We start from the raw sequence: 26,048 nt of genomic DNA, 5'->3' as shown, positions 1-26,048 counted from the left end.
GTCTTTCTCCTTTGATTTCTGCTTGGTAGAATGAAGTTTGTGAAACATCCAGAACAAAACCCTTTCTTTGGATTAACCTGTAAGCAGTCTTTACTCCCTAGGGACAGCTAACAGTGGAAAACTCTAAAACCAGTGAGATGTCAGCACCAGAACCTGTGCACAATGTCCGGAGAAGGGCTGGGTTAGGCCAGTCTTATGAACTGCCCTGTAACCAAAATCAGAATGTTACTTAAGGTAATGACAACTGTCTTTCACAGAAGAAACCTAAACCAAACTTTGATTCATGATTTTTTTAAGTGGCCCTTCTATGCTACAGATCTTACACCTAATTGTTATGTTGTACACTATGTATTCTTTAAACATTAAGTATGCCAGCAAGTGAAACATGCAGAGTTTTACTTTTTAAAAATCTGCACTGATACAAATACCACTGCGTTTGGCTTTATGACATTTTAAACTGTGAATAGTATTAAATGTCAACAAATGAATTTGGAAGCTCTTACATTCCGGATGATATTTAAATTAACACATGGAATCACATCGTGTCACTTCCCAAAAGCATAAGATGAACATATGCAATGATGAAAATAGCAAAGCTCATTTTAATGCAACATTTTAAATTAGTCAGGAGACAGCTGCTTCCTGACCAAAAGAGAAAAATGAACAGACACTCTGCGAGCAAAAGACCTGAAGAGTTGGCAAATAAAGAGAAACAGTAAATGACTAGACTATGTTCTTATGTGTGTCTTAAAGGTAATGCTCTTGATATAATCTAAAAATAGTTTAGTATTCAGTGACATTCCAAAAATCATCTTGAAAAGCTATCAAAAATATTTTTATTCATCCCGAATATCCAAAAAACACATGGTTTTTTTAGACACTGAAGTTGTTTCTAGAATCTCATCTCAACATCTGATCAATACTTTATTGACTGTAGTTCCTGGGACTAGAAAAGGTGTGATTAGGGATGAATGCAAAAAAGGGAAACGCCTTGTTTTCAGCCCTCAAAAACCTGATTTAAGGAACCAAATCTATTACATACAAATCCTTAGGAGATAATAAATGCTAACCTGTATGAAAGTAACATTTTCAGGGATGTGTCTAAGAAGGAAGAGCTCTGAATGGACTAAGAAAGACAGACAGATTTTGAAGGTGGGGAAAGGGAGCTGGGCATATGGATGAACTGACAGAACGGGTGTACAGACAGACAAGGAGAGGACGGAAGGCACTTCAGCAGAGGGGAAAGCTTGAGCAGAGCGGCAGGTCAGTAAGAACGCACGGGATGTGAAGAGGTTGCACGAGACGAAGACGAGGTGACATTGAAAAGAGGAGTTCCAGACTGAGGGATTAATCAGACTCAAGTCATGACAGCAGAAGAGAGGTGTTGGGCTTTAAAAATCAAGCAGATTACAAACAGAATACAGCTTGTAAAAAGGCAGCTTTAAAAAGGCACAAGAACATCTCTAGATCCTGCTATGGAATGATCTCTAGGATGTACCGTTAGTTGAAGAAAGTAAAGTGCAGAAGAATGTGTACTGCTCTCTTTCTTTGTGTTGAGAAGGGGGGTGGATAATACACACATGTGTATGTGCACATACATGTATGTGTGTGTGCACAGATTTACTTATATCTCTCAAAGAAAAAGTAATAATAAAAAAGACGGTGACCTACAGGGAAAAAGATGGAATGAAGGGAGGGAAAGAGATTAAGAGCTAGAACCTCTCTGAATGAGCCATATTTCACAGTTTTGATTTTGGAACCATGGTGACATTTCACATAATTAAAAACAAAGTTGGGGCACCTGGGTGGCTCAGTCAGTTCGGCGGCTGCCTTCAGCTCAGGTTATGATCCCAGGGTCCTGGGATCGAGCCTGCATCAGGCTCCCTGCTGAATGGAGAGCCTGCTTCTCCCTCTCCCTCTGCCTGCTGCTCTGCCTACTTGTACTCTCTCTCTATCTCTCTGTCAAATAAATAAATAAATAAACAAATTAAAAAAAAAAATAAAAACAAAGTTGAACAAATAAAAACCCAATGGAGGGTGCCTGGGTGGCTCAGTGGGTTAAGCTTCTGCCTTCGGCTCAGGTTGGGATCCCAGGGTCCCGGGATCAAGCGCGGCATTGGGCTCTCTGCTCAGCAGGGAGCCTGCTTCCCCCTCCCCCGCCACCGCCTGCCTCTCTGCCTACTTGTGATCTATCAAATAAATAAATAAAATCTTAAAAAACAAACAAAACAACCCAAAGGAATCCCTAGAAATAGAAAACAAATGGCAAAAAAAAAAAAAAAAAAAAAAAAGAAGAACATGACTAGTTAGTTGAAGTTGGTGGCACAAATAAATACAGAAAATTATATGAAGTGTTTTTACAGTATTTTCATGGTGTACTCATAACAGTGTCCTAAGAACAAAAGAATTATGAGGAAGCCTTAATCTGTCCACTGGGTTTGTTATTAGTGATAATGTTGGTCATCCTATTTTGAAAATGTTCTATGTATATACATAGAGAGCGAGCGAGCACACATACAAATAAATATACTAATGACATCAGGAATCAAGGCTATCAACATTAATAAAAGGAAATACAAATATAAAATCCAAGAAAATGTGGAAATATCAACATGAACTCATGATTCATTTTTCTTTCTTAAAAGATTCATATTCCTTAGCTTTTCCACCAGAAACACGAGAAGAAATAACAACCAAGTAGAAATGACTGTTTCTAGTCCTTAAATTTATAATTTCTAAATACCATTATCTCATGAAAAGGAAACAGGGTCTTCTTGGGGGAAAAGTCTGGTTCCAGATCCAGGAAGGAATGTGCAGGATAAACCTGGGACATTCTTCCGTTCCAGAAAGCAAAACAGTTAATCATATTAGCTTGTTAAAAATTGGAAAGGCTGTGTTAAAGGCATGTAACAATCTGAGTCTACAGAGGTGCTAATGTGACTATCAAATGGAATAACAACCACAAAGATTTGAAACTGCTTTTGTAAAAAAACCTGAATTCATAATGATACCTCAAAAATAAAAACGAATACAAAAATTGGAGGCTGCTAGGGCACCAACTCATTATTCTAATAAACAGGGAAAAGAAACAAGAGTTGCCTTTCTTACACAGACTATGCTTCAGGGTCGTCAGATAGTGGATGAGGGAACAGTCTTCCTCCAGAAGACTCCGAGCTAATAGATGCTGGCGGAATGAGAAACTCTGAGAAATCACTGTTTTGCAATTCCTATTTGAAAAAAGTGGATCTTGGCAACTATTATCAGTGGTGGCTAAAACTATTAGGTTAAAGACTGAGGGTGAACTTTATAATGAATGGATCAGGCTGATATCATCTCAAAAAGCAGGGCAATGAGACATTCTCTGTCTCCTGCTATGCTGTAATGGAAAATGCAAAGCACTCTTAATAAGACAGTCTTAAAACAAACAAACACAAAACCAAACGGGAAACCAGGAACTGGAATTTAGGAAGCCTTGAAACCTACAGCCTCAAGCATATGATCAGCTCAATCCAGAATATGGGAAATCCTATAGAACAAAAGACCCAGTTTCATCAAGAAACAGCTGACATTTAAAAAAATGGCTGGGGAGGGTACTTGCCAGGGATTAAAAAGATTTAGCATACATCAAACCAATGCCATGTGTGGGCCTTGTTTGCATCCAGAATCAAGCAAACTATTAAAAAATTATAAAACTTAGGAAACTTTACACACTGAGTATTAGATGACAATAAAGAACTGCCATCATTATTGAGCGTGACAAATTTTGTAGAAGTCCTTGTCAGGCAGAGATGTGGACAGGTAAAGGATTTACAGGTAAAATGATCCGATACCTGACATTTATTTCAAAACACTGCAAAGAAAAGTTAAAGTTGGGTAATGGTCAGGTGGATCCTTGTTTGATTTCTCCCAACTTTTAGGTATCGTTGAAAGTCTCCATAATAAACTTTAAAAAACCAGGCACAGGGGCACCTGGGTGCTCAGTGGGTTGAACCTCTGCCTCGGCTCAGGCCCTGGTCTCAGGGTCCTGGGATGGAGCCCCGCATCGGGCTCTCTGCTTGGCGGGGAGCCTGCTTCCCCCTCTCTCTCTGCCTGCCTCTCTGCCTACTTGTGATCTGTCAGATAAATAAATAAAATCTTTAAAAAAACAAAAACAGAAACCAGGTACAATATTGTGGTTTTGAGGTAAAGAAGAGGTTATTGTAGTGATTTGAGCACGAGGGCGAAAGTCTGAACTACGGTGGGGCGGGTAGAAGACAGTTAAAGACACTAAATAAATGACTGGCTTTGGTGATGACATGATTTATGGGAGAGGAAAAAGTCAGCCATGGATCCCATCTGTACAGACACCACCGACAAAATGGAGTAACGGAGAGGAAAGCTGGTGTGGGGAAAAGAGGACTATCGGCACCAGGCTGGGTTTTAGTAGAGGCAACTCTGCTGAGATTTATAAAGGCAGGAAAGAACATCCCTCCAAATTGTCCACAGGAGACTGCGGGCTGGATGTGCTTCTGCCTTGGGAGAGGGAAGACAATGGCCTGGGGGCATCTGAGAGAATCTTAGTAGTAGAGAGAGCATCACTTCCAAATTATAGCCTTTGGTTCTTAAAATGATATATCTGAGTTGCCCGGGTATTAAAAGGGATGCCTGTCCGTACATATAATCTATTACTGTACTTACAGAGATACACTTTACATACAGGAAAGCATACAGATATTAAGTGTTCATTTCCGAGTTTCGACAACTGCACACATCAATTTTAGCACTACCCAAAATAGGATGTAGGACAGTTTTATTGCTCCAGAAAGTTTCTTAATTCCCCTTTCCAATCAATTCACATTCTCACTTCCCCCTTCCTCATGGACACAACTACTGTCTTGAATTCTACCACCATATCTTAATTCTGTCTGTTCTCAGACTTCATATGAATAGAATCACAGAATGTGCGCTCCTTTGTGTTTGGTTGTTCCTTTTGCTAACATGTGCTAACATTATCGAACTTCGTCCATAATGGTAGTTATATCAATAGTCTGTTTCCTTTTATTGCTGTGTAATAGTCTATTATATAATCATATGTCGCAATCTGGTTATACATTGGCTTGTTGATTGACATTTGGTTTATTTACAGTTTTTGGCTATTAGCAAAAAGGTTGACATTGATATTCTTGTACAAGTCCTTTTATGGATGTATGTTTAATTTCTCTTAGGTAAATACCTAAAAATGGAATTTTAGGGTCAGGTTACGTGTATGTTTAATTTTATAAGAAACTGCTAAACAACTCCTTAAACTGGTTGTACCATTTAAACTCTCCATCCATCACTCTTTAAGTGTGAGAATTTATAGACTCTGAAATTCTTTTAAGTATTTGAATGTTGATCATTCCAAATGATTAACACATTTTAAAAAATTTTAACTTACTATAAGCATTTAAAAAATATATCATATGTACTACTGTTTGACTACTCAGTTTGGATGTCTTATGGATAATATAATGCTTTTAAAAAAGAGGTGAGGGAAATTGGAAGGGGAGGTGAACCATGAGAGACTATGGACTCTGAAAAACAACCTGAGGGTTTTGAAGGGGCGGGGGTGGGAGGTTGGGGGAGCCAGGTGGTGGGTATTAAGGAGGGCATGTATTGCATGGAGCACTGGGTGTGGTGCAAAAACAATGAATTCTGTTACGCTGAAAAGAAATTAAAAAAAAAAAAAAAAAAGAAAACACTTGAAGATTTAGTAAAAACAACTACAAAGGATCTTGTAAGAGCTCAGATACAGAATTCTTAATCTCAGCCCTGGAAGAAGGAATGGGAAATAAACAAAGAGGTCAATTTGAATCTGGTATGGAGCTTCTGAAGAAAGACTTCAGTAGATTTTTGGTGAGAAAACTATGTAAAGGATGTTTGGCATGAAAATTATCTTCGGTTCTTGTTTGTTCAGTTTTATACTTCACCACTACTTCTTACTTATGAATTGTTGAGATACTTACTTGCAGGGATGGGCTAAGACAGTCTCGTAGTATTTCCTGATGATTTGGTTCACGAACTATTTCAAAAATTTGCTTTCTCTCTTGAGAAGAGTGCACTGGTGACAAAATGTATGCTAGGAGTCTGCCAAGCTGCATTCGGAAGGTTTCCTTACAAGACCATAGGATTTTAGGCCACTGCTGCTTGGAACCACCGGTTTTACATGAACCCTTCAATCAGAACAGGAACAATTAGGATCTGACTCCTTAAGCAATAATACACTAACCTCTCTACACAGCCCTAAAGAAGATCACGGGACATGTTTTACTGTAGCTTGTTTTTTTAGTAGTAGAAATTAGAATGACATATACCTCCCTACGTACAGGTAGTTAAAAACAATAGACATACACTGACATTTGCAGCAGCATTGTTCAAAAGAGCCAAGAGGCTGAAACAATCCAGATGTCCACTGATGGATGAGTAGATAAACAAAATGTAGTATATACATAGAACGGAATATTATTCAGCCTTTAAAAGGAATGAAGTTCTGATACATGCTTTAACATGGATGAACTTGAAAATATCACGTTAAATGAAATAAACCACACAAAAAAGGATAAATATTGTATGAAATATTGTACTGTAAAACTTATATGAGGTATCTAGGAAGTTAAATTCATAGAGACAGAAAGTACAATAGTAGTTCTCAGGGGCTGGGGGAGGGGCAGTATGAGGAATTATTATTTAATGGGTACAGAGCAATCTGGGAAAATGAAGCAGCTCTGGAGATGGAGAGTGGTAATGGTTGTACAACAATATGAATGTACTTAGTACTGCTGAATTATACCTTTAAGATGGTTAAAACAGTGAATTTTATGTTATGTGTATTTTACCACACAAAAAAAGAGAGAGATGGGTTAAGAAGCGAAGGTCACTTGAATTACCTAGAACTTAAAATTTTAAACTAAAAAAAAAAAAAAAAGAACCATCAAAAAACAACAGTAGATTGATTTTACAATATAAAAGAGAAGGAATCATAATAAAGAATTACTGTTAAAATATGGAGTATAACAGTCAAAAAATAAGAACAGCATATAAACTGACCACCAATATTCCGTAATAGGTTACAAAATAAGCTGCTTCAACTGTGGTCCAGCTAAGGCTAACTCAATCTTGATCAGATCTCCTGTATCTCATTTAAAACTGGAATCAGTGCATTTTAGAATTTATTCTGAGTTTTGGAAATGGCTCTCCAAATTACCGCCAGCCCTAAGGGCCCTATGTAAATCATTTAGTTCTAAGTAAAACCTGCAGACACCAAAATCTAGTTTAGATTTAGAGACTGGCAGAATTGTGGTTCATGAGTTCTGCTAGAATGAAATTGATTTTTGTTGTCTATGAAGTCTACTAACTCATTTGCTCCCTAGGGTCAACTATATGTGACCCACAGATACCCAAGTGCACCAGTGATTAATGGAGTCTGATACTTGGTAGTATTTTCTTTAAAATTTTGAAGGTATTAGATATGTTTAAGCCAAGATTAACCTTTATAATAATTCATAATAATAATAATTCAAGAGTAAGTAGACACATAAAACCCTAATCCTTTTGTGTGTATGAACATGTCCCATGCAACTCATTTACTTACAATAGATACTTTGAATCCTTCTATCAGATATGTGAGTATCTCCTTCTGAAATGGATTGAAAATATAAGGCTGTTCATGATGAACATCTTCAGAAATTTCAGTCTGGGAAACTGAGATCTTGCTTTGAGTTGCATTTTCTGGAGTACTCAAAATGTCAATAATATCTGGATTAAACTCTTTGAATTAAAAGAAGAATAAACAATTAGTCACATCACTGATGCCTAGCCATTACAAATGGTCATGAAGCTAGTAAAAATATTCTATGTAATTACCAATTCAGTTGTCACAATATATAAATGTGTAACAAGTGTATTAGGTATAGAAGATAACAATATAATAAATTCACCCAAAACAATGTAGAAATGTATGCCATATAATTCTAAACTAAATATTTTATTAATGAAGATGAGTTAAATTGCAACATTATTAAAGTCATGAGGTTCTTGTACAAATCAAACCTAAAGACCACATGATATTTACATCAGGAGGATATGCAGGGGTGTTTTAGTGCATGAGCTATCCCATGATACCTGCATGTGATAAATGACTCAATTTCAGAGATTAGCCTGGGATCTGGTTGACTCAAATACAATCAGAAAAGTTAAAAATATGAGCCTTGGTTGTATTATGCATTTCTAGTGATTAACAATTACTGTCTTCTTTTTCCTATTTTCTTGGGGTTACTTAAACATTCTTGGGGGAATTCCATTTGGACTTACCTATAGTGCTTCTTATATTTAAAAAAAAGTATTTATTTATTTGACGCAGAGAGAGAGAACACAAGCAGGGGGAGCAGCAGACAGAGGGAGAGGGAGAAGCAAGCTTCCTGCTGAGCAAGGATCTGGGGCTTGATCCCAGGACCCTGGGCTCATGACCTGAGCCAAAGGCAGATACTTAACTGACTGAGCCACCAGGTGCCCCTCTATAATGTTTTTGAGTATATTTCTTTGCATACCTTTTTAGTGGTTGCTCTAGGTATTATGTTTCATATATAAACATATAAGTCAGTAGCCCCTATAAAAATGCAAATTGAACCCACAATATGATATCCCTGTATATCAGAATGGCTAAAATTAAAAACAGTGACCATGCCAAGTACTGGTTAGGGATGTGAGGAAAGCTGCACCCCTCATACGTTGCTGGTGGGAATATAAAATTAGACGGTCATTCTGGAAGTCTGAGTTTCTTAACAAGAACAAAGCACACAACTACCCTTATTCCAGAAGAACGAAGCCTTATTTTCACACAAAGCCTGCACATAAATGTTTCCAGCAGCTAGCTTCATTTGTAATAACTGAAAGCTGGAAAACAACTCAGATAGTCTTTCAACAGGTGAAGGACTAAACAAACTATGTTGCCTCCACACTGTGGGAAACCACTCAGCAAAAACAAAATAGCAATAAACTGCTGATACCCACAGAAACCAGGATGACTCTCCAGAGAATGACGCTGAGGGAAAAGAGCCCATCCTAAAAGGCTGCGTACTGTATGATTCCGTTTAACAGAGCTCTTGAAACAATGAAAATAAAGAAATGGAGAACAGATTAGAGGTTGCCAGGGATGAAGGAAGGGGCAGGGTGGGGGGAGAGTGGGGGTGGCTATTAAAAGGCGACAGAGGGGCGCGGTCGGTGCAGCCAGTTGAGCGTCTGATTCTCCTTTTCAGCTCAGGTCCTGATCTCAGGGTCATGAGATCAAGCCCTGCCTGGGGCTCCACACTCAGCAGGGAGCCTGCCTCAGATTTTTCTCTCCCTTTGCTCCTTCCTCCCCACCTTCCACTCTCTCTCTCTTTAATAATAAATCTTTAAAAAAAAAAAAAAAAGCAACTTAAGGATCTCCTGTGTGATGAAATGCTCGGTTTGTTGACTATATCAATGTCTGTACTCTGGTCATGACCCCGGACTCTAATTTTGCACAACCCATTGGGGGAAACGGGGTAAAAGATATATGGGATTTCTCTGCAGTATTTCTTAACAACTGTATGTGAATCTACACTGATCTCAAAAAAAAAGGTTAAAAAAATGTACTGGGGATGCTGTACTGTTTTAAACTCGACGGTCACTCTAGGCCAGCATATAACACGTTAAGAATTGGATTTTTATTCAAGACTCCTGGTTCCAAACAAGAAATTCTTTAAATTGTGTGGATGTTAGGAATGAGCAATTAATGTTGCTTAAAATTTTGAAACCTAATTATTTCCTCTTAAATTGTTTTCATTTTTGTTCCATATCTGAGCAAGCACCGATGCATCCTCTGGTTCCCACCTTGATAAATAATCCTGTTAACAGCTAAAATGGTGAGCCTCTGCAGCCTCTGCGCCAGCTCCGTCTCGCTCGCCTGGACGGGGTTCTCCTGGCTCAGTCTCCGCTGCATCATCACATGCAGCTCGTCACTGGCCACCGAACGCATTTTCATCAGCAGAGAGTCGGTCTGAGCAAGGGGAAATTTTCGAGGACCTTCAAGTATATGAATTAAAAACATCAAATGCCAGAGTTAACAGGGATCAAGGAAATTATTTTTTCTTGCAAGCTTTTTGATTATTCGACCGTGAAGCAAATCTTAATTAATACCGAGGTAATTTACACAAAGGGAAGAGCATGATTCAGAGAAAATGCTATTTCTCCCTCTTTGATGAAGTGCAACAGTATCTGTGATTTCAAAGTCCAAACAAGGATGCTGAAGCTAGTGACACGGCTTGGGAAGACTGCCATCACTCGGCAAAACTGGAGTCTTCAGAAAAACTCAGAGGAATTAGAAGGGTGTATGTAAGTAGTTCAAAATGTTCGGACACAATGTTTCCAAATACTGTTTCACTTCCTTGTATGCCAAAATAATCAGCGGGTTTTGAAGGCACACCACGTTTCAGTAAGAACATGACTACTTCTGGATAATTACCATTGTTAAATTTTATAAAGTAGTTTTGAGAAGTATATATAAGTGAGATTAGTAGAAATCAGTCCAGTGAAAGTGAAGAGATCAGAAAAGTGAGTAGAATTCCAGTGATTTGCTATTGAAATGATTTGGTACTTCTTTAGAATTCAGTCCTCTAAAAGCGTCTCCCGAGAAGTGTCTCCTCAGATTGAACAGTCAGAAGTGGCACCCCTGCACCATCACCACACCTGCTCCGTGGGGTTCCACACAGCTGGTGGATCTGGGATGCGGGGAGAATGAGTCTTGACTTATTGGGCTGAAGGAGAAGGGCATCGGAAGTTGACCATAGGAACCAAAATGATGTCTTGATAGGTGAGGAATAATGGAACCCTTCATTGGAATTGAACCTTTGTTTTAAATTATGAAAACAAACATCAATTTCCATAGATAGCCTCTATACACATTACTCACATGACTAAATTATGGTAGGTTTTAATGACTCATCCTGTAAGATGTTTAAATATTTTAATAGCATTTTAGATTGTAGAGTATTTTAGGCAACCAGTATTTCTTATCTGTTAATACATTTTGGTAGGTGGAGTTGTCTTTAAGACAAAAACAAAGTAAATAAAAAAAATTCATATCCAGGGTATATTCAAGAATAAGATTGTCAGACTATGTTCTTACTTAGTTTAAGCAGATTCTTCCTAATGTCTACATCTCTGGCAGCTTTCACACTGTATAAACAGCAGATAATCCTAATTCAGAGGCAGAGCACTATACCGAATAAGGAAATGTTAAGTCTTCTTCACTACTATGTACTTGAAAAAATGGAAGGGTGTGCAATATTTCAGCACTCGTGTGTGAAGCTACACCAGCTGGGGTAGCTTCAAGTATATTTTCTAAGCCTCCATCCCCTTGTATGTTAAGATGTAGATTAGAAAGTAAGATAGAGCTCGCCTCATAGATATTTGTCACTGCCTGACATGACATTAAACATATTTGTTTACAGGGTTATTGACCAATTTCTCCAGCAAATATAAGCTCCATGAAAGCAGATAAAACAATACCTGGTATGTGGCTGATGCTCAATAGATATTTGATGGTTGAATTAACGGATAAAGAGGGTTGTTCTATGGATTAAATAATAAACAAAGTAATGGATGGGGCACCTGGGCAGTCAGTCAGTTGAGCATCCAGCTCTTGGGTCATGATCTCAGCCTCGTGAGATCAAGCCCTGCATCAGGCTCTGTGCTAGTGGGGAGTCTGCTTGAGATTCACTCTCCCTTTGCCCCTCCCCTGACTCATGCACTCTCCCCTTCTCTCTCTAATAAAATCTTTTGAAAAATTAAATAAATAATGGATGTAAAACACAATGCCTCTCTATTACAAAGCATCAAAAGTTGTTAATAGTTGATATTATTACTGATGGTTGAAATACAAAGGAAATTCATTTTATGTGAATCATATTAGTAACACAACATACATTTTTATATTTATGAGATTTGTATGTTTGTGTATCATTTAAATAATACCCTAATGCTTACATGGATCTTCATACATTAAAGGGATGTTTAAAGTTTTTCATAGAGATAAGCAGACAAGTGAAAAAGAAAACCTATAAAAGAAGGTACATTGCTATCCTGTTTATAACAGCAAAAAGAAACAAGTAAAAAAAAGCCTTTGTTTATTGGTAAAGATTAGGAAACAAGATCATGGCAAGTCAATATAATAGATTATTATGTAGTTATTAAAGATAAAGAATATTTTTATTGTATGGGAAAATGTCTATAAATATATTGATGAGAAATAGAAATCAGTTTACAAACAGAGGGCAGAGTGTCATATCATTTAGGCAAAGTAACATCCCTCTCTTAGCTGTACCAAAAGAAGACGCAGAGGCCAAGGAATCTGAGCAGTTTCGTTAACTGGGGTCGTAGGAACCATGGAGGCTACGGAGCAGGATAACGGCACACCAGAGTCAGGCTGTCAAGAGATGAACCTGGCAAGAAAGTAGTATCTAACTCTCCAAGAGTGCGAGAACTTAAAATCTGGATACAACAGCGCTGTTGAAGAAACGGGGCCCAAGCCGTGGGTGCTCTGGCATTTAGGTCTGAGACGTGTCGATGAGCAGAGCACGTGGTGTGCGGCGGGAACAGAAGCTGCGGCTGCCGGGCGTCCCCACAAGCTCTGCTGGAGGTGTAGGGCTGGGGGAGCAGTGGGGTTGGATGTGTCACTGTTCTCAGCAGTTCTCAATAAATGCTGAATGATCTATTTAGGAAGAAACCATCTTCCCTAAACATTCATCACTAATAAGAACAGATTGTTTTACATTATGGAAAGAACAGCTCATTATATCTAAATAATGGGAATGATGGAAATATAAATCCTTCTTAGTAACTTCAGCATTATGAGCAAACAGACCTTAATGAGCTTTTATGACCACACTGCTCAGAAGCAGAGGCACTCCAGTATTTTTATCTTTTGTATCTACAGTGTACACAGCCAATATACTTTGACTAAGAATGAAGAAACAAAACACTGTCTTTCCCCAAAACTTGTGTAAAACAATGTGGAAAGAATTACAAAGCAATATATATAGTATTTTGTAAACTGGATTCAAAGAGACAGAATTTAAATAAGGGCCATATTGAAACCAGGAAGAACTGGTGGGAGAGGCCTGTGACAGATGTGTCCTAAAGACATGATAGAGCTGGAATGAACAGATGTGGTGAAGGACACAGAGGGAGGAATATGGGGGACAAGGGAGGAGCGTAGGTGCTCTTGTCCCGGTAGTCTCTAATTCCGGGCCTCTGTGTTTCTGTAAAACATGGGCACTCGTCTGGTGGTCTGGTAGACTTTGAAGGTCTTTTCTCAAGCTCAAACTCTGTAGGACTCTGTAAGTCTCATGTGGCTTACAGCAATGGCATTTACTTAGACACAGTGAAAAATATAAGCCCAGGGAAAGAGGCCAGAGGAGGCAGAAAAAAAAAAGGGAGAATGGTTTAAAGAAAGGACTAAAGGTCTGTCATCCACTTTTAAAGGATTAAAACAAACAAACATAAACAATTAATGAACTTGGAGCTATGCAGGGCTCTGAGGCTCAAGGTGATAAAAATGCTGGTATCAAAAGAGAGAGATGACAGACTATTAGGGAAATCACAGACCAAACAGAGGACAGCAAGAGCACCACTGTGTCATCCCAGGAACGAACTGGTTGAAAAACTAAACCAGGGATCTAGGTATAAAAGCGCAGGAGAAATGGACATGAGAACGAGAAATGTCAGCAAGAAAGAACTCCTGTGATCTATAACACTGGCAAAGGCTTATTTTCCTATATCGAGAGAGGGTGAATTCCATCGAAGCAGTCCCTGACTATATAAGGAATTCTGCAACAGAAAAGTGGTGTGAAAGTCATCTTCTAGTATGTGGTTAGCTAAGCATAACTGCTAGACTTGATAAAAGGCAGAATTCTACCTGAGACCAGAGAGTTACTGGGACATCCGGTCAAGAGGAGAGACTGTGTTCGGATATTATATTGAGAAAGGTTGTAGAGGGGCAATAAAGTTATGGGGATATCTTGGGAGTTTTATTTACATGCTGATATTTAGCATAACTGAAACATACTGCTGCAAAAAATGTGTATTTAATAACTTTTCTCTACAAATGAGTTTCTTACATGGTTTTAAAATCTGGCATAGCACTGAACAAAATAAAGTTGTTTAACACAAGAAGAAGATAGATTTGATTTAAAAGCCTTTACGACAGTAAGGGTGATAAACTTTAAACAAATTACCAACTACTCTGTTTGGAGACACATATGTGTGTTCATGTGTGCACATACATGTCCACTCTACATACATACATACTGCACATGTCTTTGCACAGGTGCACGTGTAGATGCCATGTGTGTGTGGGGAGGTGTTTATGCTAACTTTCTAGATTGTGTGCATAAAGGTCACAGCAGATTCTTCAGGAGAAATAAGGAAGTCTAACCATACTGACACCGACTTGGTGACCGGTTCACAGCAAGCCCCGAGGCGTCATGCTCATGCATTCTAGCCACACGCAAGCCACCATCCTCTCCTGCCTACACTGCTCGGCAGTCTCCTACTTGGACCCCCCACTATCTTTCCTGCTCTCCTCTACCCACTCTCAACACACACACCAGAGTGGTCCTTAGAAAATGAAAATCTGCTTATGTCATGACTTCCCAGTAGGACAAAAATCTCAACTCCTTCACAGTGCCTACATGGTTACCTGTGTACTGGCCCCTGCCGCCCTGGATGGCCTTATCTGCTTGGGTCTCCTCATTCTCTCCAGAGTGTTCCTCTCCGGCTGAATGACTTCATAAGCCGTTCTTTCTGCCTGTAGCACTGTTTCTCTGACCCCACCTTGCTGGATCCCTTCTCACCCTTTGAATCTACACTGAAATCTCACTTCCTTAGAGACTTCTGCGACTCCTGATGGAAACCAGGTTGCCCTGTTACAGTCTCTACTCTGACCCTCTGCATTCCTCTACTCTTCTGTCAGCTCCATGAGGGCAGACTCTATGTCTCTTTTCTTCATCACTGCACCTTCGACATCTACACTGTGCTTGGCACATGGTAGTTGCTCAAGAGATAACTGGTGAGAAGAGCCCAGAAAGGAATCGGTAGGATGTCTTTTTCAGGGAGGAAACCTACCTCAAATTATGTAGTTCAACATTTTTTTTTAAAGATTTATTTATTTATTTTAGAGAGAGAAAAAAAGAGAGTGAAAACAGGGGAAGGGGAGGGCAGAGGAGAGGAGAGAACCGCAAGCAGACTCCCTGTTGAGCGTGGAGCCCTACAGAGGCTCAACCTCACGACCTGAGATCATGACCTGAGCCAAAATCAGGAGTTGGATGCTTAACCCTGGGCGACCCAGGTGCCCCTGTAGTTTAACTTCTGAAACTAAAAAACATTTTAAAGGTGTGAGTGGCATCAGAATACAGGAAAGTCAAGCCACCCTTGATTTATAATTATTAAAATATTATTTCAATACTCACCAGCAATGCTCTTCCGCTTGGGAAATACTGCTTGATGGGCAACAGAGGGGGACTGGAATGTATCTGCGAGGTTTTCAGAATCATGATTTGCAGTCGTCCTTATAAATTCCATAGCAGCTTGGAGAACTCTAAACTGTAGTGCAAGAGCCATATCTAAAAACAGAAGATACTAGAATGTTTTCAAGCCATGTGGATGTTAATTTTTAAAACTGAATTGTTTTATATTTTCATGTGACTTCTAAACTGTCAGTATATACTTTATTAGAGGTAAATTTTAAAATTTTGATCAACGTGGGTTCTTGATAGTAGTAAACATTTTAAAATGGCCTTTAAAGGAAATTTTAAAGCAAATTTCTAAATGGTCATTATAAAAAATTCAATGGGAAAGCATCAGCTTGCAAAATTATTTCATTTTATATCATTATTTTAAAGAATAGGTTTTTTAACATATAAGGCAAAATTTACCAGAAATTCCCACACTTTCCTGTTTCACTTATATAGTATTTGCCATTAAAGAAAACTAATGGGCATTTTTATTCAACATAAGCCTTTTAATTCTACTTGGTAAGAAAAATCAGAGGCTTCTCTTAATGATGTGTTGCCAGCTACTAATTATACCAAGGCATCGCTTCTTTACTTTTGCCACTTAAAAAATCCTTTTAAAGCTGATAGGTATTATCACAAAATTAAGGACGAACTTTTAGTACAACAGTTTCCGCAAGAAAGAGATTAGGTTCAAGTAACATTTTTGGCTACCATATAATTTCCTCCCAAATCCATAAAAACTAAATCTTACTTTGTGTCCTCTTGTTTTTGCTATTTTGAAGATACCCAAGCAGTACAATGAGGTCTTCGATAACTCGAAAATACTGCGAGCCCGAGGAACTGCACGCGTGAATTGTAACCGCTATGAGGAGTTGCTGTATGTCACAGGCAAGCAATCTGTACTCATTCAAAGGAACGCTAAAGAAAAGGAACAAACAATGTAAGCCAAAGAGAACTCCTTTAAATCCCTGTTCTTACAGCATTCACTCATGCATTCACTGTTTACGCAGGCTTACTTTATGGCAGGTCATTTGAACTGCATGCTAGAAACAGAAATAAAAAACATGCTTTGACTCCTGTCAAAAAGTTGACTGTTTTGCAGAAGACCAGATGAGTAAAGAGATAACTATAAACAGTAAATTCTGGTAAGGGTAACAACAGAGATTAACACAAGATTCCATGGGAACATATAGGTTCCTAGATCGCACAGAAGGTGAAGATTTAGCGGCTCTGGACAGGAATGTTCTAGAAGGCTCCTCAGAGAAGGCGAATTTGAATACATTATCTAGCCTCTCTGAATCTCACTCCAAGTTACAGTTATTTTAAGGACTAAAAAAGATAATAGACTTGAACACATATTAATCACTTATAAATACTTATTAAATATGAGTTACTTCTATCCCCCCAATTTTGAACCTTGATAATCTACCTCAGTGTATGATATTAAGCCTGAATACTTCTCTCCATTTATTTTTTTTTTCCAAATCAAGCAAGAGTTAGAAATGGTAACTGGTTGGGGCCAATTAGCATGTATGCACATTCAGTAAGTACAATTTATTAAAAACAAAACAAAACAAAAACCAACAACAAACTACTTTTAGAAGAAGTCTGTAGGCAACTCTTCCCAATTAGGTATATTCTATTATAACCAAGATTGTTTTGAGGAAATAAAATACTTGGAATTTCTTTGTCTTTCTCACATGCCTAGTACACAAATCCTGAATTTAACAGGTACCCAGTAACAACTGAACTGCAATCAGTACAAGGAGTCTCTCTTGCTCACAGACCCTCCCTGGCCTAGAGAATTGCCAAAACTATGTATTCTGCCTGCTCTTAAAAATACAGATAAAATTTAATGCCTTAATGTGCAGTAAGATGGTGCTACTTGAGATTCATATTTTAACATTATGCTAATAAAATGTTATGCTGTATGTCATAAATGCAGACACCAAAGGCACAAAATTCAAGTAAAAATATAATCTCACACATTTTGTAAAGCTGCTAATGAATTTGGTAGAGAGCCATTTGCCAATATACTTCTGGAAACAGGAAATTCATTTACAGTAGTAGAAAGCAGGAGAGTATTTTAAGTTGAAAGCATAGGTGTGTTTAAAATGAGACGGGTTCAGTTTCAAGCCCTGTGCTATCTACTAGCTGGGTGATCTTCAACAAGTCACTCTCTTTCTCCAGTCCTCAATTTCCTATTACTAGTGGGGATAATAATTTTTATAAGGTCACAATGGAAGCTTGGTAAATGTATATGAGGACAGTTGAATTTATTCAACTTGTCTTCAGGTTCTAAATACTTAAAAGTAGGTCATATAAACATCTTCTTTTTAAGTAAGCTTGTTGAAAATGATGGAATATGTTTTTCCCTCCAAATTCAATTCAACTTAATTATTTTAATCCAATCAGTTGGTAGGAAAGATATTCTTTGAAAGTGTTTTGGAAAATCAGATGCTCTAATGTAATCTATTACTAAAGTTTTCTCTTTCTAAAGTATTTATCAGATGGTGCCACTTTAAATAATGATTTAAAACTTACTTTTTTTCTAATCCATTCAGGGCTGCTACTGTATTACATAACACATACAGTAGACCATTATCCAGCAACATATCTGCTACCTTGGAACAAGAATTTAATATTTGGAGAAGGAGTAAGAGAGCACTATGCAAAAGCATGTTGTCATATAAAGATGTCTCTATTAGTCCCAGAATAGGAATGACAGACCACTTCTGAAAAATGTCCATGTTTTTCACATCTTCCAGGTCAAACCTGTAATGAAAAATACACAGTTAAGAGCATGTTAGAAACAACCACCAAATAAGAAATGATGATGGCAATATGAATCTAGTTTTGCTAACTAGATTTTGAAGTTACAAAAATTAATCTGGGGGGCAAGGAATCTCAACCTTTAAGATCAGAGACCCCACCCCCAATAAAATAAAAGTATTGTTAGAAGTCTGCCCCAAGGTAAATATGCAAACATCCAAATGAAACATGTATACAATTTCATAATTTTAATTGACTCGCTTTAATTTGCCCACAGGCTCCTTAGGTGTCCAAAGGACTCCTACTTCAGAGGTCTATATAAGAGGTGCACAGGAAGATATTATGAAGTTATTATTAATAAAATGCATAAATTATAATTAATAGTATAATCATTAACATATAATAACACACAACACATATAAGTTATATGATTATATGCTGTTACTATTACGTAACATATAACAATAATAGTATTCGAGGGACAGTGACCTAGTCAAAAGAGGTCTAATGAAAGGAATGAATCTTGAGTTCTTGTCCCAATACTCTTTGTCTCTGTGAGAGAAGGAAATTATTTAAGCGTTTTTGTACCTTATTTTCCTTATCTGTCAAGTACGTGTGGAGACGCCGGCCCTACTTTCTTCTCAAGGCTGTTGTTAGAATCAAAGGAGATAGTGTAGAATTGCTTCGAAAGGGCTAACAGCTACATGCAAACGAAGTGCTATTGTCACTACTACGCTTAATATGTAAATTCCTCAAAGTCTGAATTGGTTTGCTTAAAAAGTAGAAGATGCTTAATAATGATGAGAGGGATGCCTGGGGTGCTCAGCTGGTTCAGCATCTGCCTTTGGGTCAGGTCATGATCCCGGGGTCCTGGGATTGAGTCCTGTGGCAGGCTCCCTGCTCAGCGGGGTGCCTGTTTCTTCCTCTCCTCCCTGCTCATGTTCTCTCTCTTGCTTTCTCATATAAATAAATAAAATCTTAAAAAAAGAATAATGACGATATACACATATCTCACTACGCTAACACAGAGAGTGGTAATAGTTTCACTTTTTGGCCAAACCAGGAATTCCAGGTGAGGAGACGTACTCTCCTCCCAGAAAACCTAGAGGCTGAGGGGAGTGGGGAGCTTCTCTAGGGATCGCTCATGTGATCTGCTGCAGAGCAAACAGGAGCCACCTTCTTTTCAGCTACCCTCCTCACGTTAACTCTGTGTGCCGAATCTTAACTGATCACCTTCTTCCCTTTGATGAAGTTTTGTGCCTAGTTTCTCACTAATGAATGAAACACAAAGGAAGAAGTTAGAAACAAAATCATGTGGAAAATAAGAAATTGATTCACCTGGAAAATGACTTTTAGAGGGTTTTTTTTCCAAAAATGGCCAAATAATTTTATTAAGAGTCAGCTTAATAAATTTTCTTTTTAAGACAAAAGATCTCCAATTATGGTGGAGGAAAGAACCCACTTACTCTTCATCAAGGCCAATACGTCGACCAAAGAACATTTCAACGAAGCATTCTAACAATTCCTGTGTTCCCCGGTGAAGATATAACTGGTTGGCGAGCAAGGAAAAGCCACGGTTCTTTAGGAATTTGTCTTTTTGTTCCTTAGATGCTCTATTAAAATATGCTTCTAATAGCTAAGAAAAAAAATCAAGACAATTTACATAGTGCATTAACATTTTCTATGATGTATAGAAATCAGGCAAATGCTTGCAAGTTACTATTTAATTTCTTATGCACAGAACATAAAAAGCTCAAAAAAATGCAATCTCCATAGCAAAACAAAATAATCTGTGTTTTGGACTACGGTGGAATGCTAATGATGACTTCATCTTGGAGATCTTAATGCTTTGGTTATGGGGAGACTAACTTTTTTAGTTGAGCATGGACCCCTAGTAGACTGGTGGCTCACTGGCAACTCACCCAAGTGTAAGTATATTTGTGCTTTATTCTGAAGGAAAAAGAAATGAGTCAACACTGTATCATCCCCTCTCTGTAAATGTGTGTGCACGCGCACGTGCGTGCGTGTGTCTCCTAGACTTCTGTTTCTGGACTTCTTGACAGAATTTATCCTGAGCACAGGCCTAAATTTCTACCCTTACACCTTAAATGCAACATGTGTAAAACCCAATTAATTATTTTCCTTCCAAACTCAATCTCTCATGGCTCCAATCTCAGAGCACACAGTAGTGCCACCTTCCTAGGTTTCACAGTTAATCTCACTTTTGGCTTTTCCAGCCCTGATTGCCCACATGTAATTATGGTTTCTCGCCTTCATTCCAGTGAAACTCTCTCAAATCAACACGTCCTTCGACTTCCCATTTCCCAGATCAGGAACTCATCGTTTCTCCCCCAGACTACTGTGCTGGGCAGCTAAACAGGACACTCCCACCGCTCCTCCCCTGCAATCACTCCCTCCCAGTGCTGCGAGATGATTCTTCCCCAAACACACAACCATTGACTGACCTTACAAAGCTTCCTAAATTTACAGCATGATACCAAACGCACCTTTTGCATGACTCTTTCCCTGGCTCCTCTGTCAGAATTAATTGCTTTTCCTATGCTCCCACTTTTCTTTATTAATACTGCCATTAAAGCACCCGTCACAAGAAGTCTTTACATTTCACTTAGTTGGGTAGATGTCTTTCTCCCTCACTACACTATAAACTTTTGGAATGTGGAAATCACTCTACTTCATATCCCACATAGCAACTAGCCCAGTGTTTTGCACAGGGACAGAAGCTCAATAAATACTGGGTTGAACAGCAAGTGCTTAAAAAAACAGCCTACTTCAAGGGCACGTGGGTGGCTCAGTGGGTTGGGCCTCTGCCTTCGGCTCAGGTCATGATATCAAGGTCCTGGGATTGAGCCCCACACTGGGCTCTTTGCTCAGCAAGGAGCCTGCTTCCCCCTCTCTCTCTGCCTACTTGTGATCTCTCTCTCTGTCAAATAAATAAATAAAATCTTAAAAAAAAGTAGCCTATTTCAGACAAACGAAAGAAAAGGACAATCTCTAAAAGACCATTTCAATATTGGGTTTTTTAAAAAATTATTTTTAATTTTTTAAATTTCTTTTTAGTGTACCAGAATTCATTGTTTATTAAATACTGGGTTGTTTTCTAACGGAAACCATTCATATCAAACATTTATTCATTCAACACTATGGTTAGTACCTAGTGTACACTAGACACAAGATGCCCACCTCATGCAGCTGATACCTCAGTGTGGGAGAGTTAAAGAACAGGCACAAAGACAGAACAAAAAGATAATGACAGGACATGGCTGGGTGCCACAATAAATCAGTCGCACAGCAGAGGGAAGCTATTCTGAAAGGTCATCAGGTCCCTGAAAAGGTGACATGTGAACAAAGCCTGACGTGAATGTCTACAATTTGATACTACACTGCAGGAAAGAATAACTATGAATTCCTTGTACTTGGGTAGACTTAAAAAGCATATGGGTATGAATTGGTATATGGAGAAGAGCTTAAAATTACATGATAACACATATAAAAATATGACCAAGAAGTAACAAACTACAGTTGACCCATGAATGAGCCCCCTCACAGCTGAAAATCTGCATATAACTTCTGACTCCCCCAGTACTTAGCTACTACTACTTAGCATCTTGTTGACTGGGAGCCTTATTGAGAACATAAACAATCGATGAACACGTAACTTGTGTGTTCCACATATCCTATAGTGCATTCTCACAATAAAGTAAGCTTGAGAAAAGAAAGTGTTATTAAGAAAATCATAAGGAGGAGAAAATATATTTATAGTACTCTATTATATTTATATTAAAAAGCCTGCCTATAAGTAGGCCCACACAGTTCAAACCCATGTTGTTCAAGGGTCACCCACATATTGGTTCATTATTCGTTTAGAATAAAATAAAGCTTTAGGTCTACTTTAACACACATATTCAAATTTTAAGCTATATATATGTTTATTTTTTCTGAATTAAAACAACACATCTAGAGTTTGTCCTTACTTTAATAACTCCTTGTTGTATAGCGGGCGATGGGTGGTTAACGAGGACTAGAAGCGCATCTGCCTGAACGAGCTTGTCCATCACATCTTGAAGCATAACATCGGGCAGGATGAGAAGAACCCCACTTAAAAGCTCGTATAATCCACAGCATATCGGTACCAAACAGTCTTCCATTACACTAAAACAGAGGCCCCAGAAGTCTTACTAACAGGGGATCAGGAAGACAAGTTCATAATGATGATCTTAAGAACGGTGAGGAGTAATAATAATTTTAACATGTGAAACAAAAGCTCATAAAATTATAAAATGTTCAACTCTGGCTAACAAATGTGCCATGACTTTTTTTCACTTTATCAGAGATACAGCTTAGGTACACAGTCTATTAAATACCATTCTCTTCCACAGCTACGATGTGCAGTAGGGTGGTGGGCACCGGCCACCTTTCACGTGCTCAACAGGCACATGTGGCCAGTGTCTGCTGCATTCCGTGGCACAGGTAAAACATTCCCACCACCACAGAAGCTCTCGCAGGAGGTTGCTACTTGCTACTATAAATCTTATAGTTTCCCCAAAGAGTTTTTCTCTAATAACTCTAAGAATTAAATAGACCACATGGCATTTTTTTCTTTAGTAACTACTATTTATGGTCTGGCCTTTGGTAAAACACGGAATTCAATATTATCTAGTTTCAAATAAAGAGAAAGGTACCTTTCTGTTTGTTATCAATATGTCTGTTGCACATGAGAAGTGACATAATGAAGACATTTCTAGAGGGGTAGAGGTTCTTTCAAGAATATTAAGAAAAAGAGGGGGGCCTGCGAAACCCTGTGAGTACCTGTGAGTCCTTGCAGTTTGGCTGGAGTTTGGCTCATAACCCAGAGAAAAGGCGAAGTTCTCCCACTCATCGGAGTTCCTATCAACGAGACTTGGCCAGCGTCCAACGGCTGCGGATCCATTCTGGGAAGGAAAAGCTAGACCTAGGCTTGCAATAGTGCTGTGGCTTCGCTGGAATGAGGCCAGTCCCTTTAGGTAATCGGGTCGGCGTGGGCAGGACTCGTCCCCAGGACTGTCATCATCTGATCTGGGCTCTGCTGCCAATTCTTTATGATCCACTTTGACCCCCGGAAATCCCAGTGTTCCTTTTGGGACACCATTGACAGAGGCGCAGGCTGAAAGGGCAGCTTCTGTTTCACACACAGCTTTTGCAGACTCAGAGCTACTGACAAGCGCATCCTCTCTGCCTTTTTTCAGGGTCTCGGAACTCACCAGAGAATTCAGTTTCTCTTCTTGCGAAGCAACGGAATTATCTGCAATATTTTGTAACTTGTCAATACTACGACCCAAACTTCCATTTAGTTTTTGTGGTTGTGTTCGAGGTGAAATGGTAGGAAATGCTGGCAGGCTTCTAGAGCGTGGCATGTTGGCAGTCATCCGTTGTGGAATAATATTGCATGAATTATTTCCTGGTGAGAGCAGACAAAAAAATACTCATTAAAAATCTATCAAGTGGGACCACTTGTTTTCTGCAGTACCAGTCACAACCACAGCAGTGACCCATTTATCCAGCTATGTTAGAAGAATCTCTATAGGACAATGTTCCTAGTAACTAGTGCTTCCAATTCTTAAGTGCTCAAACTATTTTTTCTTTTAACTACTTTTTATTAAAATCTTCCAAAAATGTATGTGTTTTCCTGTCTCCATAACAAAACACAGTGGTGACTGAATGATTCAAGGTCATTAGGATTAATGGCTCTACTGTAGTCAAATTAAGTGAATTAAGTGAAAATTTACTTCAGGCTGGCAATCACTAGGATACAGTTTGAGATAGTGGAAAAGCACGGGCTTTGCAACAAGATATAACTGGACTCAAGTGATAGTTCTTTTTTATTTTAAGGATTTTATTTATTTGAGAGAACACAAGCACGGGATATATATTTATCTCAAATATATACTAATACATAACAATTATATTAATTATTATTGTTAGTTTCTAAAAATGTAAAAGGATGGTTCAGAATATCTACTTTGCAAGACTGTTCTAAGGATTCAGTGTGATTATATTTGTGATGCTCCCAGCATAGTGTCTGGCCTATAATAGGTGCTCAATAAACAGTAGTAATACTCATACTTGTTACAATTACTAGACTAAAGGGCCCTAGACTATTCTGTCTCTTGTCCATTTCTATAGTCACTTCTTGATGCTATTAGTGAGAAGCAATAGTTTTTTGACTTCCCATTATAGCTATCCAGTTTGCTTTTAATACTCTAAGTAAGGAGAGACCAGAGAAATCACTGTCACTCTAAGTGCATGGGATAAAGCGACGGCTGTTCACCGAGTGGTTTGTGAGCCAGCAGCGTGGGGGACCCGCAAACACTACCCGTGCGACTGCAGCAGCACATGCACATTCTCAGGCTCTACCCTGGACCTCCTGAATAAGCATGTATGAGGGAGGGACCCAACGATCTGTGTTTTAACAACCTCCGCAGGTGATTTCTTTTGCCTGCGAAAACTTGAGAACACTGATATAAAGTAAACAGGCACTGGATGAACTGTTTTAGAGCAGAGGCTTTTTGGCAATAATAGCTCCATAGGTCAGAAGTTTTTCCTAGTTATTTCTGCATTTTGGCTGGAGGGCTAAGGTTGCCAAAAGATTCTGTTCAAAAGACCTGGGGAAAAAAGGGGGCAATGATTGTATTTGAAAATGTTTTAGAGTGATGCACAATGATTTTAAGAATAGAATTTTCTGGGACACCTTGGTGGCTCAGTCAGTTAAGCAGCTACCTTTGGCTTAGGTCATGATCCTGGGGTCCTGGGATCGAGCCCTGCATCGGGCTCCCTGCTCAGTGGGGAGCCTGCTTCTCCCTCTGCCTGCTCTGCCTGCTGTTCCCCTGCTAGTGCTCAATCTCTCTCTGACAAATAAATAAAATCTTTGAAAAAAAAAAAGAATAGCCATTTCCTATGAAATTCCAAATAAAACTAATTAAAACACATCCATGTTCTCTGGAAGAGAACAGCTGTCAGGAAAGGAAAAGATACACAGCCAGTTCGCAACTAGGAGACGTGTACCTATTTTTTTCTCTATAAAAAGTAGAGATGGGTAGTCTGTTAAGTTAGGAAGACAGAAGAGTACTGTACACTTAAAAGACCTGAATATACTTGCTATGGAAATAGAAGAGGGAATTGATTTTGAACATACTGAAGAACAACAGGGCAGCATTAAAAGGCTAGCTACAGTTGGAGACCCCTCGTAAAGACACGAATTCTCTCCAGCAGCTTTTGGCAGTACAAGAATAGTTAGATGGAGGCAAGGTTGGGGCTTTTAAGGTCAAGAATGCCAAAATGCCAGGAGGAAAACAAAGCTGAAGGCAGTGTCAGGAAAATGACTGGTTAATGGGATCTAGGCTGGATGGGGAAAACAGGCAGTAAGAAACATTGGATGGTGATGAAGTAACCAGAAAGACAGGAGGTTGTTATCAGAGAGTGGGATACTGAAGTCTCAGAGTGGGAAAGTATTCTTGATGATGATGAACCCACATATACTGGTAGATAAAGTAGAAGGAAAGGTCCTGACAGTCCAAGAACAGGGGGCTGGAGTACTGGCTGGTCATTGTCTAGAAGGATGTTTAGGTAGAAAGGAGAGAGTAAGCCAAGCAAAACTTTTGAAGAAAATGGGAAAATAAATTAAAACCTTAATGACTGTAGTAAAAGGGGACAGAGAATTCCGGAGCAAGA

The 26,048-nt window shown here is 38.8% G+C and overlaps 1 protein-coding gene across 2 annotated transcripts in view; it reads right to left on the bottom strand.

Annotated features, from left to right (window-relative positions):
* LOC111160518 (lysosomal trafficking regulator) overlaps nt 1-26,048 on the bottom strand; it is a 184,951-nt gene that overhangs the window by 55,904 nt on the left and 102,999 nt on the right. For both annotated transcript variants that reach the window (XM_022523674.1, XM_022523675.1), the window contains exons 24-32: nt 23,151-23,778; nt 22,316-22,493; nt 19,790-19,959; nt 18,096-18,326; nt 16,303-16,469; nt 15,507-15,659; nt 9,871-10,062; nt 7,610-7,785; nt 5,985-6,191 (exon numbers count right to left, since the gene is read on the bottom strand). In XM_022523674.1, the coding sequence (XP_022379382.1) occupies nt 5,985-6,191; nt 7,610-7,785; nt 9,871-10,062; nt 15,507-15,659; nt 16,303-16,469; nt 18,096-18,326; nt 19,790-19,959; nt 22,316-22,493; nt 23,151-23,778 (2,102 nt within the window). The remainder of the gene's footprint in view (nt 1-5,984; nt 6,192-7,609; nt 7,786-9,870; nt 10,063-15,506; nt 15,660-16,302; nt 16,470-18,095; nt 18,327-19,789; nt 19,960-22,315; nt 22,494-23,150; nt 23,779-26,048) is intronic.

This window comes from Enhydra lutris, unplaced genomic scaffold, assembly GCF_002288905.1.
Source record: "Enhydra lutris kenyoni isolate GAN:26980312 unplaced genomic scaffold, ASM228890v2 scaffoldscaffold76, whole genome shotgun sequence".
Lineage (NCBI taxonomy): Eukaryota > Metazoa > Chordata > Mammalia > Carnivora > Mustelidae > Enhydra > Enhydra lutris.
This window is presented reverse-complemented; position numbering and strand designations above follow the sequence as displayed.